Consider the following 13153-nt stretch of genomic DNA (forward strand, 5'->3'; position numbering starts at 1 on the left):
CTATGTAAATAAGAATATTGAACGAAATAATAACACCTCTTAATATGGGTCTGATATATAAACGTTATAACGTTACAGAGATAATAATTTTTGATAAAAAGTAAAGCTTGAAGTCCTTTTATTTGTCAATCCCATTTTGATTAGATATTGATTGTTTAAGAGCCCAAAAATGGCAAACATCAACAATATTGACGTCACATGAAAATACTTTATAGAATATATAATAACAAAACTAGAGATGAATCAAAGGACGTGAAAGCACACCATAGTATATACATTTGTTGTAATATATTAAAATACTTTTTATTACGTTCCTATGTATGTCTACTACAAATGATGGATCTGTGGACATTTGAATTTTATAATGTGTCTCAGAATGAATACTTATCAAGCAATAATTGTCATGAGAAAAACCTTGGATATCTACCCTACTAACTTATCAAAAATCCAATGAAATATTAGATATCTTGATCCACTCCACAGGGACGTCTATAGGGATGGGCTGAAGGGGCTGCAGCTTCCCCCAAAAAAATGATTTTTTTTTGAGATGAAACAATAATTGCTCTGGAATTATAGTCATCGTTTCTTTAGATGCCAATTTTTTATGCATAAAGATAAAAATATACATAAAATACTTCGCATAGAAGAAACATGAAGTAAAAAATCCGTATAACTTTTTCTTCCTTTTTTTGCGATCAACTAGGAATTCATAAGAATGAAGAATTCCCATGAGGATTTTTTTCTTTTTACTAGGTACAAACCATAAGCTAGCGTTAACATTTCTTAACTAGATACATATATATTCATTTTTAAATTAATTTGACATTGCTTTTCAATCAATACGAATACATATCATGAGTGGCCCTCAAAAAACACTTTCGCTGAAAGATATGCTAAAAATCCTGGATGATCTTTCTAGGATTAAAAAAAATCTTATCAAACACTGGTTGCCTGGAAATGTGGAGTTTCAAAATTAGTTATTTACACAAGCATCCAAAGATGGCGTTATTTTTCAGGATATAGTCAACTTTTCATTTGATTTTTTTACTGTAGTTATATTTCCGTTGGAGCATAAGTATTTTTTTTGTCTGGACAAGGCCACCTAATCCCCCCTCCCTCTTGTAGTCACATACTGTCCTGATCAGTGTTAATTTCGTCAGGCGAAATGTATTAGTCAACGAATGTTTTTGCATGAGAAAACGAAACATTTAAAAAAAATGTTTCGTCAGACTAAAACATGAATCTTTTATTTTGTTGGCGAGACTAAATGTGATGTAATAAGATGAAATGAACACTGGTCTTGATCCCATATAGACTTTTAATTCGATATTTAAAATATAATATGTCTCCTTTTAGGGGTTGTATCTTGTACATGAATTCATATATACTTTATGGGTGGGTATATGATACAATTGATAGAGTAGGTAGAAAGTTTCCTCAGCCCCCTCTCCTTCTTTTGACACCTTTATATGGGTATAGATAAATACATTGACATTTTACTAGTTGAAGAAGACATTAATACGAACGTATATACACAAGTAGTATTCAAGTCCAAGAGGATTAAACCGGAAATTGATATGTAAGTATTGTATATTTTAGAGTCATATAAATATATAAAGGAAACAATATTATAAACTATAAATATAAATAATCATTTGAACTTAAAATGGTGATTCTTAAATAGGAAACTCTTTATGACTCTTTAAGATAAATGATTTACGTAGCTAATAGACACACACACACATAAAATGAATTATGTAGAAGACGACATTCTTTAATATATTTCTATGGAGTGTCTGTAATAATACTGTGCATCTAATCCTTCATGAATTGTAAATAATATATGTGGTATGTGGTGAGTTAACACAAAAACAATCTTGAGCAAAAATCATGAAGAAAATAAGTTCAATATATTATTGTACATCATATGTATAGCTATACATTCGTCCAATATTTCATAGACATATTATAGATATTGTAATCAAAATATCTGAATTGAGTAACAGACGTGGAAAAAATAAATCCTTAGTCAATAATAATATTTACGACAAGAGTTTGGGGTTTCAACATAATCAAATTAGTGATTCCTATAGTCCTATAGCGAAGGGATTTTTTCAAGACTGATATTTTCATCCTAACTGCAGTTCACACCGTGGACCGAAATTTCATTTTATAAGGAAAAGGTCACATAATACTCCATGTGGAATTTGTAACACCTTTAAAGGATTCATGATAATAATTTGTTGATAAAAATGAACGATAATTATTCGTAGAAGAATACAAATACTTCATTTTGAGAAAACTTATTTTAGCTTGCTTTCGTATTGACGAGTCACATATGTACACAAATACGGATTGATTAATTATACCTCATTAATGTAATAAAGGATTCTTTCTTACCTTCCGATAGATCCTTTGTAGATCCTCATTAATTTCTTGACATCGTGTAGCAACATGATTGGCGTAGATTTCGGAAAGGGATGCATGATCTTTGGAATTCCTTTTAGTCTGCTGTATGAGAACTTCCCAGAGCTGTGTTGATGAGAATAACTGCCAAGTGTCTCTCCTGAAAGAATGAAGGTCATTTGTTATTTATGGATCAATCTACAGAGTATACATATATGTACCAGGGGTACCTATATATGTACATAATTTGATCATGGAAAATGATAACCAAAATACATAATATAACTTAACATTATCATCATCATACATAGGCCTTTTTTATTACCTACAGAGTCCACATACAAGATTTAATAAAAACTTATAGAAGGTCACAATCACCATTACAAATTTATTTAGCTATGAAACAGGTTTTTTTTGTGTGTTTTTTTTCCTTCATTTGTGCGTCTTCAACAGTAGTATTTGTAGTATATTGTACTTATATTTGAGTGGTTCTTAATTTTTTTGCCCCAAAATATTGGAGAGAAGGTACCCAAAAAGGTTTCTTTTGATATAAAATGAAGAAAATAAAGTTTAAGCCATATTGATTAAAGTTTAGAGGTTGTGCATGCATTAAACTTTCTAAATTACAACCCTTAGACCTCAAGATAGGTTAAAACCATCACTGTCACTTCAAAGAACCCTCTATAGAATCGCTTATACTCCAGGTCAAGGGGTTGTATTGTATAAACTTACAGCTTCGAGGCAAATTAAAATCCAGCGCTGCAGTATCAAGAACCATAAAGGGTCCCTCATAATTTCCCAATACTTCTTACAATGGCAGCTTCGACAGCCCTTTCTATGTTCAAATGTTTTTCTGCAGATGGGAAAAGTACAGGATGTTAAGATCAAATCGGCGCTTGCATGTGCTAGCGATTTTTTAAAGTTTTAAAAGTCTTAATAGTTTTCCTATAAAATGATTATTTCTTATTTAAGAAAAAAACCCGACAAATAAAGCATTGTTTGTACCGAGCATAACACGCACTTTTGTGCCCAGAATGTATATGTAATATAAGATGACTAATTAATCTAACAATAAAATAGTAATTTATTATAAATTGTTATTACTTATACAGACTATAATTTCAATTAAAAATATTAGTTTTTTTCAATAATTTGTGAAATTTAAAACTTCAAGGGCGATCCACGAACAACCTCAAAACATTATCAATATGACACAAACTTTATATTTCTTCATTTTTTATCAAAAAATAATTTTAAACTACACATATTCTCCAGAAAAAAGTACACACACACTTCAAAAACAAGTACAAATGTAAGAGCCACTTTACATTGTACATAATATATGTATATATGTTGCACTTAAAGTCAGAAATCCGTCAATATGCAAAATAACTAGTTCATGTGCATAATAACTGAACTAAACCGTTAATGTGCATATAACTGTGATGATATTACATGAATTGGCGGTGCTTTCTAACCTGTCTGTTAGTCGCGTTGGCACGCTAGACAACCCGTGGGTCGTGATATCAATCAGACTTACTATGGATGACGTCCTTGGTTGTAATATATGAATTGAGTAAGGGCGTTGACTCTAAATCAAGCTCTGTGGACATCCTGCATATCCTATGGGCCGAGCATCACTGGAAGGGGTGTCGGAAGATAATAAGAAATATATGATTTCAAGGATTTTGCACATTAACTATTTTTTTCAGTTATTATGCACATTAACAGTCTTGTTCAGTTAGTATGCAATTACCTAGGTATTATGCCCATTAACGGACTTGTTCATATATTTTCAAATGAACGCTCTAGTTCAGTTATTATGCACATGAACTAGTTATTTTGCATATTAACGGATTTTTTACTTTAAATGAAATATATATATTGCAGAAGGAAAAAAAAGACCAACGTTTTTAACGAACATATTATAGGCAGCACACATGACCCAAGTCCCTTCAAAAAAAAAGAAAAAAAAAAAGGGGGGGGGGATCTTTATACAAAGAGATATTGAATCTCAGCAAACAGAGTGTTTTCATGTAACGTCAGCATTGTTGATGCTTGCCATTTTGAGGGCCTAAGCAACTCAGTTTTATAATAATAAAAATCCTTATTTAATTAATATTAAGGAAAATAGTGAATCATTTGATGTCGAAATGGGATCAACAAATTAAAGGCCTTCAACCTTACTGCTTAAATTTTTTCATCGCTAGTTTTATTAAAAACATGACCCTAAATGTATTAAAAATTATTTAATTACATCGTTTTACAAGTTGATGTCCATGGTGTAGATAAAAATTAACTATTACAAGGGGAAAAATTGAATATATTTATTTCTTATTATCCTACTTTTCTCGTCCGTAATCAATGGACTTAGGATTAGTGAGCGATTGCTCAATCGCTCAAAAATTGCTCACATTGACCTTTTGTGAAAAAACTGCTCATTTTGCCCTTTTTGTGCGAAAATTACTAATTTTTTTCCTTTTTGGTATTCCTTTTTCTAAACTGGTATGAAATAAATATAGAAACTATACTAATGTGGACGTCTTTTAGTATGTTTAAAACTACCAATATTAATCGAAGGCAAAAATTAACAGAGGATAATCATCCTAAAATCTAGATTTGCCGATTTAATATAGCAAAATTTATGAATAAATTATGATAAATATCAAACAACACTAATTACTTTAAATTAATCTTATAAAACTTTATTTTCTTTATATACAAATTGCTTCAACTCACTTTTCCAAAAAATTAGCGTTCTTTTTTGGCTCATTTTGGCCAAAAAAAAAATCGCTCAAAAATCCGAAGTATACTTATCAATCAACAACAAAAATGTATAAATCTAGTACATATTACTTTGATTTTATTCAAATTTGAGTGTTTGGATCAAGTAGTACACAATGCAGGTGTCAAGTAATTTTTAATTCTTAAAACCATTTGATGAGATTTCATCAAGATTTAATGGAAATCTGTTCATTTTATTTAGTAAAAGCATCAACTTTGAGCCGTGAAGATGGTGTCTCTTTCTATTATGATGTAATTTATGACGTGAGTAAAAATACTCTATGCACTTATATAATAATTAGTGTAGGATTCGAATAAACACATTTAGATTTCGTGATCGGACGATATTCCAATTTTCGAGTTTTTAAAATTTTTTATAAATGTGGCCATGTACGCAAGTTTTTGACATTTTTTGCCCCTCCCTCCCCTTATCCATGATACCATTTGGTACACACATAAAGACAGTCTGTGAGTCCATAAAATTAGAGTTGTAAATCCCTTGCCATTATGTAAAAAAAATAGAAACCGAAATATTTCCCAATTTAGTCATTTCATAGGGATATAACATATTGCTTAGATTATATTCAAATGTCATTACAGGGGCGTCCGTATGATTATATATATATATATATATATATATTAGGATGGGGGGGACTTTTTTTTTTTTTTTTTTTTTCCAAAATTATATTTCATATATAAAATTTATTCGAAAAAAAAATCAGGTATTCACAAAAAATTAATTAAGGGAGGGCTACAGCCTTTCCAGCCTACCCTCTACATTGGCATCAAGATTTATTGGTAATTTGTTTATTTTATGTAGTAAAAATATCGATTTTGAGCCCTCCAAGATTGTGTCTCCCACAAATATGATGCAAATGATGATGTCAGTAAAAATACTACATTATAGGGGTACCTATAATTTTTATAGTTAATCATAACCTTATTTCTATGTTTATTTTCTATTATTAAATAAAGTGCCGAATGAAATTTAACACTTAACATTGCATCATTATATATATATATATATATACACAATGTAATGAAATGAAAACTATTTGAATAGTTATATGGAGTAAAGGAAAAATATATTTAATTCTCTTTAATAGTAGTAGTAATAATAATTTGGCTAAAAGTCAATTTGCAAAGGTATATATATTGTAGACCTATGAGTGTATGCTTAAGTATGTCAGGCAAAAAAGACGATGGAGAGTTTGTTGATTCATTGAAATATTATTATCATGTAGGACTTAGGAATAAAAAGTACAAATATGACTGTTTTACTAAGAAATACGAATAAGTGTATTTCTTTGTCGGTTAAGAAAAATATAAGATTTTACATATATAATATTATATTAATTGACATTCCATCAATGCTTATAATATGGATATGTCATGGTGAATATCTACAAAAACAGTTTTGAAGAAAAATCAAGAAGAAAAAGAGAAAATATATTTTTTCTTTTTTTTTGAAAAATGTATCTAGTGATGAAAATTTTGTGCATGTTAAAAAAACCCGGAAATAGTAATTATGATCCTTTGAAGAATGTTTGTGAGGAGAGCAGCTTAGCTGTCATGACCTTTCATTTGATCACTTATTATCAGCTTTGACAAGGAAGGAGGGAAGAAGGAAATAAACAAGGACATAGGGAAAGAATTATTCCGATGTCGATCCTCAATTCTACTCCGACTCCAACAAGTAATTACAATTATAATTCCATAATAAATCTTCAAGGTTACTCTACGTCTTTTATGAACACAAACGAATGTTCAATCAAGTTTGATTATAATTGAATGTAGTAGAAAAGAAAGTTCACTGCTCAGGAGTTATGAAAACAACTGAGGAATAGAAAATTCATTCTTCAGATTACCAATTCACAAATAATCTACATACAGCTCAATTGTCAGGATATTTCCGTCAATTATAGGCTTTGTATTCGAATTTATGGGATGTGTTGAGTTACCCAATAATCTGAAATATGGCTTAGAATCTTCATTTGATTTATGTGACTAAATCTGGGCCCGATATGACTCCTTTCCATCGGTATTTTAAATATAAGGTGGTGTATCCTAAGGATCAATCAGAATTATCCTTGTTAATGTGAGCTGCTGATAATTGTTCATATAGGAATACTCATGTAACACAGATTCAATTTAGAGAAAAATCATTCTAGCATTATTTTGTGTTGACGAGCGACATATGTTGAGTACAAGTTGCGACAAAAAATTATAAATGAATTTTAAGTGAGGAATTTTCGCTACTTTTCTCCCAAAGATAATAGCATCAATGGACTTTCAATATATCTTTGATATATTAATCATGCAATTTTTTACTCTTTTAAGGAAAATTACTATTTGATAATTATTCGTTGGCATATTATAGAGTTCAAGTACATGACAGACACTGCAGGCCTGTTGGGTGCATGTCGAGGGGACTCGCATCAGGGCTGATGGGGCCAAAAGTGTTAAAAAAGAGTTTGAAAGACTAATTCAAAATAGTCTTGCAATGGAGGAGATGGGTTTCTTTCATTGCTGGTGTCAAAAGTGGCCTCTCCACAACTCTTTTTTTTTTTTTGCCTTCAACTTTTTGTCTTTAGACTAATGATGGAATCATGCTCTTTTCTCGTATTAGGCTTGTTCCTCAATCCATGAGTCTTTTCTAACATGAATGATCCATCATGTATAATGATAATTAATATTGGAGTACTGATTATCGAATCGTTGTCCCGTTTTATATTTTTATTTTCATATTTTTCTAATTACAATAACTATTTTGTGTCTGGTTCGATCTCAATTCATAGTGAAATTTCGATAGAATGTATGGATTGATATTTCGGGCATAATTCTATCAAAACAAAATTATATTTTAAGGGCAAATATCCTTCCGCAAAATAGCTTTTAGGTAAAATGTCCTAAGGCAAAATAAATTTATACAAGTTACAGAACGTACAGAAACCTCAACTTGTATTACGCCTATCCGATATTATTGAGTAAAATAATATATTGTAATTGGACAGTTATTTAACCTACGAGAAAATTGATTTGTCCAATCAACCGAATGGATGCGTACTTCCTCATTCAGCATATCATAAAATGTGTATAATTTGTGATATACAAATATAGATCAAACATTCAAAGCACTCTCTTTTTCTTAATTTCTTTACTACCCCATTGGCCATCAGTAAGCTTTACTGACAAGAAGAAGAAATTAGAGCTCTTGACTATGCATATAGCAGCAAGCATTTTCCCTCCCCCCATTTCTTAGTCATGCTCTTTTCATTACTCCCTAACCCCTCCAATAATAATAATAACAAGTTATCCTTCTCCTTCTTAATAACAACATACTCTCAACGAGATTAAAGAAACAATAGACACCTTTTATATCATAAATAAAAACAATAAATACATAGCCAACACATCCTCATAATCTAGCCAGGCACACATCGAACAACAAAAATAGTAATTCATTCATAAAACAAGTCCTACAGTTACTTTTTTTTAATCATTTGAAATAATATATACAAGGTTGTCCAGATAAATTGCAAAAATATTTAAAGGCTTATAAGGAACAAACTAGATAATTTTTATATCATTTGAAAGCTACATTTAATGACATTCAATTATTGATAATGAAATCTGCCGTTCTGCATAACCTTGTCCATACGGCACCGGAAGCTATGACAGGTCCGGGAAACCTCGTGCGGATAAAGTTTTGTTATTGTACGGGAAATTGACTTCTTCAAGGCCTCCATAGACGAATTATGCTTGTCTTCATGCTCGACCCTCTCACAGAGATATAAACCGCATGGGTTCAAGTTCGGGCTGTTTGCAGGCCAACAATCGGGACCCCCAAAAGTAAGTACAAAAGTGGTAAATACATCTTGGATTTTTATATCACTGTGGGCCGGGGTACTTCTTGTTGGAAGGTGTAATTTCTTCCTTGGGATACTCCATCCATCCAGGGAATGTAAATTAAAAGTGCAAAACTAGAACCAGTACAATAGCAAAGTTGGATCCGCATGAGGTCTCCCGGACCTGCAAAACTTCAGGGACCGTGGGGCCAATGGTATCAAAAGAGGTGGATCTGATTATGAATAATTGAATTTCATTAAATAATAAATTCAAATACTAAAAATTTATCGTTCTACTGCATCTAGTTCGTCCGTTATAAGTCTTTAAAGATTTTCCCAATTTATCTGAACCACCATTTATAGGTATATATGATGTGTACAAGTTGTAACTTGTATAAGTAAATTGTACAAGTTGCAACCCAAAAATAAGATGCTTAATTTTAAATGAAGGATTTATAGTACTCGGGGTGAGGAATATATATAAGTTAATTGAATATTCCATGGATGATCTATATATTAGTGGTTTGAACAAAAATTACTCAAATATAAGTATTTTGTGTATATTATAAGGTTCAAATTCCCAGTCGTATTACTCATGAATACATAATAATCCTATAATTTTAATATAATAAAATGATAATATCAATGTATAGTTGGTAATTAGAATGACCAATTTTGTAATTAAATCATATATTTACAAACGAAGAAAATGAAACTATAAAAGTTGTAACTTGTACAGACATCGCAATTTGTATACAACATATATATATTAGTAAGTTATTCCATTTTATCAAGTAATATGAGTAATACAATATAGTAACTCATATTAGTTGCTTTATTTTTCATTTCACAAATAAATCGTATAAAATTGAATTGTTCATGTATATGTATACATATTTCCCTTTACTGCCTGAATTACTTAATTATTTTTTTATCTTTATGTTTCCAATTTCGATACACTAAGATTTTATAACGAAATGTATAATTTTTTGAAAACAACTATGTTACCAAATCAGTACCCCAGGATTGTAAAATATATTTGTGTTATAAATATCGACTTTATTTGGCAGATTTATTTCACCTGATCCCGCTGATGCCTATTGGACAAAAAAGAAGTTTACCAAAAATAAATTTAACTTCGACATCCGAACAGTTTAAAACTCGTAATGAAATCTCATGGCAGCCACAAGCGTATAGAGGTTCCTAATCTGAATCAAATGCGTATTTAACTTATAGATGTGAACATTGATCATTGGTGCATTAGACGTTTTTTTTACCATTAAATACATGTATATAAAATTAATGTAGCGAAATTGGTACATCCGGCAATACATAGGGTTAAGCTTTGTACAAGTTGTAACTTGCTCAAATTACAATAAAAAAATGAGATGAATAATTTCAAATATAGGATTTAGAGTAGGCTTGTGGAGATGTGGATAATATAATCATTCGATATTCATTGGATGGTCGATATATATATATATATATTAATGTATTTTTTTACTTTTTTTTGAAGAAAAACAAATAAAAACTACAAAAATAAAACATAATAATCTTACTTTTGTTTATATTCCTTATGTCGATTTGTGATGGACTTGGCTAATTTATCAAGATCTCGACTATAATTAGACTCTATTTCTGCTCTTCTTCGAAATATATCCTGAACTTCGGACACGATGGACTGCTGAATTTCTAATCTCCCATCCAGGGATTTGAACTGGTCAGCCAATTGGAAACGTATATCTGAAGACACAAATAAAATATATATTTAGATATTTAATCATATGTTATTGATTAATTAATAGATAGATACCTACCTGGAAATACATTTTTTAGTTCAGGGGTATGATAGATATGATTATTACTGTAATTTCTAGTGTGAATGATGCACTGAAACATTTTATTCTATTCATAATATGATGAGGAATAAATAAATTAGGAGAAGGGTGGGAGTGAGGGTTGACCCAGAGTGCACGAAGTAGCTTGCTTTTGTGTTAATCCCTTACTAACTACTACTAACTTCTATCCCAGTTATGTTAAAGCATATTTTCATTATGTCGTACATACACTAGTAAGTAGTCGTTGTTGTAAGAAAATTTCCTTCCTCCGCCCTCTCTAAGCTCTCCTAAGTAAGTAAGGAGTATTTCTTCCTCCCTCCTCGTAAATACGACTTACTACAACATAACATAAGAATATATATTATTGTGAGATTCACCCCCAAAAAACTTTTAATATATTGTGTGACGCAGCCGCTGAGCACATACACTCTCTCCCCTCCCTCAGAAGGGGAAATAATATACTTATATATATATTGGACAGAAAGAATAAATAAAAAAAACGGCGTCAAAACATTCAAGTCACAGCAACAGAAACTCACCTGCTTTTACCTTTTTGAACGATCCTTTAAAAAATCGTTGAGGTTATGATCATATTCAAGCATTGAATTATAATGTAACAAATAGTAGACACTTGAACAAAAGTCAGTATCTCAGATCTAAATTTGCAGATAATAAAATATAGAATCAGTTCCATAACTAGGTCTAAGTACAAGGAGGGACACTTCCAATTTTAAAGGGGGTATAATTAAAGAGTAAACGATCAATGATGCGAGTTTGAAACTAAATTTAGAGACACAAGGATCGTTTGAAAAGAGGTTTCATATTCAAATGACACATTATCAGTAAGGTGTGAATTGAAAGTCAAATGGATTGCTGGACTTTAACTAGATTGGTTCATATAATTTTGCCATTATTGATGTGGAATGTCTCATTGGGAGTTGAATAAGTGTTATATTCATATGAGTGCTTGAATAAGTTCCAAATAAAATACTTTGATGTATTGTATAGTTCTTTTTGTTAAACAGAGCCCTGGGCCTGTTGCTCTACTACAAGTAGAAACCTTCGTGAATTGTATCCGTGATCTAAGGACTTGTATTTCCTCCTGGAGACTCTAAAGAGAGAGGAAGAATAATTGGATGGAGATGTGTATTTACCTTTAACTTTGGATCCCGTTTGATGACTCAATTCCTTTTCCAGCTTTTTGAGATCCGAAGCTGAAGTGACGGAGAGTGTGGATGCAGTCAGGGACGAGGAGGATTCCATTTTGGAGAGACTGCCGCTGACTTGTTGAATCATTCAATCATCGCTTTTTGGAGGGAAGAAAAATCCCCTTGTAGATGCTGATCAAAGATATCAAATATAAGGAGGAATGACCCACAAGAAAAAGAGTAGTTGCTTGGAGATCCTCACTCGTCGTGTTGAGAGGAGGAGAACGAGGAAGGAGCGGAGGACGGAAGTGTAGTTTGCAAAAGTGGAATTCTATATCTTTTTTGTTAAATACACTTTTAAATAATATATATGTATATATATAATTATAAAAAAAGGGTTTTGAATCTTTCTTTTAAAAAAAGGGATATGAAAAAATACGAAACGACAGTCCAGGCCAGAGAAGAAGGAAAAAACTAAAGTCCAAATAAAAGAAGAAGAAAGAGACTTCATTGGAAAAAGAAGAAGAAAAAAGGGAGAGAGAAAAAAAAGATAAGAGAGGGAGAGAGAGAAAGAGAAAAAAAGAGGGCCAGAGACATTTTATATATAAAATATATAACGAAATCGGACGAAAAGGATGTCCATCCGATGGATTGCTTGAAGATTACCTATATACATACAATTTCCTATCAAATAGTAATTTTGTAATGGATAATATTAATTAATTAATTAAAATAAAATCCATCTAAACCCTACTACGTACACGACCCCATCTTTTTCCTTCTCTTTTTGGTATATAATTTTATATAATAGACAGTATACAAGTCCATGTAGCAGTGTACCAACCGGCCGTGTCTGCTTTATTTTCTTTTTCTAATTTGTACGAGTGCACTCACTAGCAGTGATCAGTGCTCACTTACTCACTTAGTCACAACCCAGTGAAGTTTGATATGCAATCAAACGTACTAACTGCTTCTAGCAGCAGACAATTACTTATTTATTTATTAAGAAGTCACGCACCCTATATAATGTATGGTGGCCAAGGTTGGCGCTTATTACTACTACTACTAGACGACTTCTTAGAACGATGATGACACATAAATAATATCAGTAATACTTAAATATATAATT

General features: G+C 31.1%; 1 protein-coding gene across 4 annotated transcripts in view; it reads right to left on the reverse strand.

Annotated features, from left to right (window-relative positions):
• LOC121114137 (SLIT-ROBO Rho GTPase-activating protein 1) overlaps nucleotides 1-12530 on the reverse strand; it is a 45231-nt gene extending 32701 nt beyond the window's left edge. For 2 of the 4 annotated variants that reach the window (XM_040708001.2, XM_040708000.2), the window contains exons 1-3: nucleotides 12031-12530; nucleotides 10598-10781; nucleotides 2401-2566 (exon numbers count right to left, since the gene is read on the reverse strand). In XM_040708001.2, the coding sequence (XP_040563935.1) occupies nucleotides 2401-2566; nucleotides 10598-10781; nucleotides 12031-12172 (492 nt within the window). In that variant the 5' untranslated portion in view covers nucleotides 12173-12530. Of the gene's footprint in view, nucleotides 1-2400; nucleotides 2567-10597; nucleotides 10782-10855; nucleotides 11213-12030 lie in introns of those variants that run through there. The other 2 variants (XM_040708002.2, XM_071887025.1) reach the window with 2 other exon arrangements.
• Between the last annotated feature and the right edge of the window lie 623 nt (nucleotides 12531-13153).

The sequence above is a fragment of the Lepeophtheirus salmonis genome, chromosome 3 (genome assembly GCF_016086655.4).
Source record: "Lepeophtheirus salmonis chromosome 3, UVic_Lsal_1.4, whole genome shotgun sequence".
Lineage (NCBI taxonomy): Eukaryota > Metazoa > Arthropoda > Copepoda > Siphonostomatoida > Caligidae > Lepeophtheirus > Lepeophtheirus salmonis.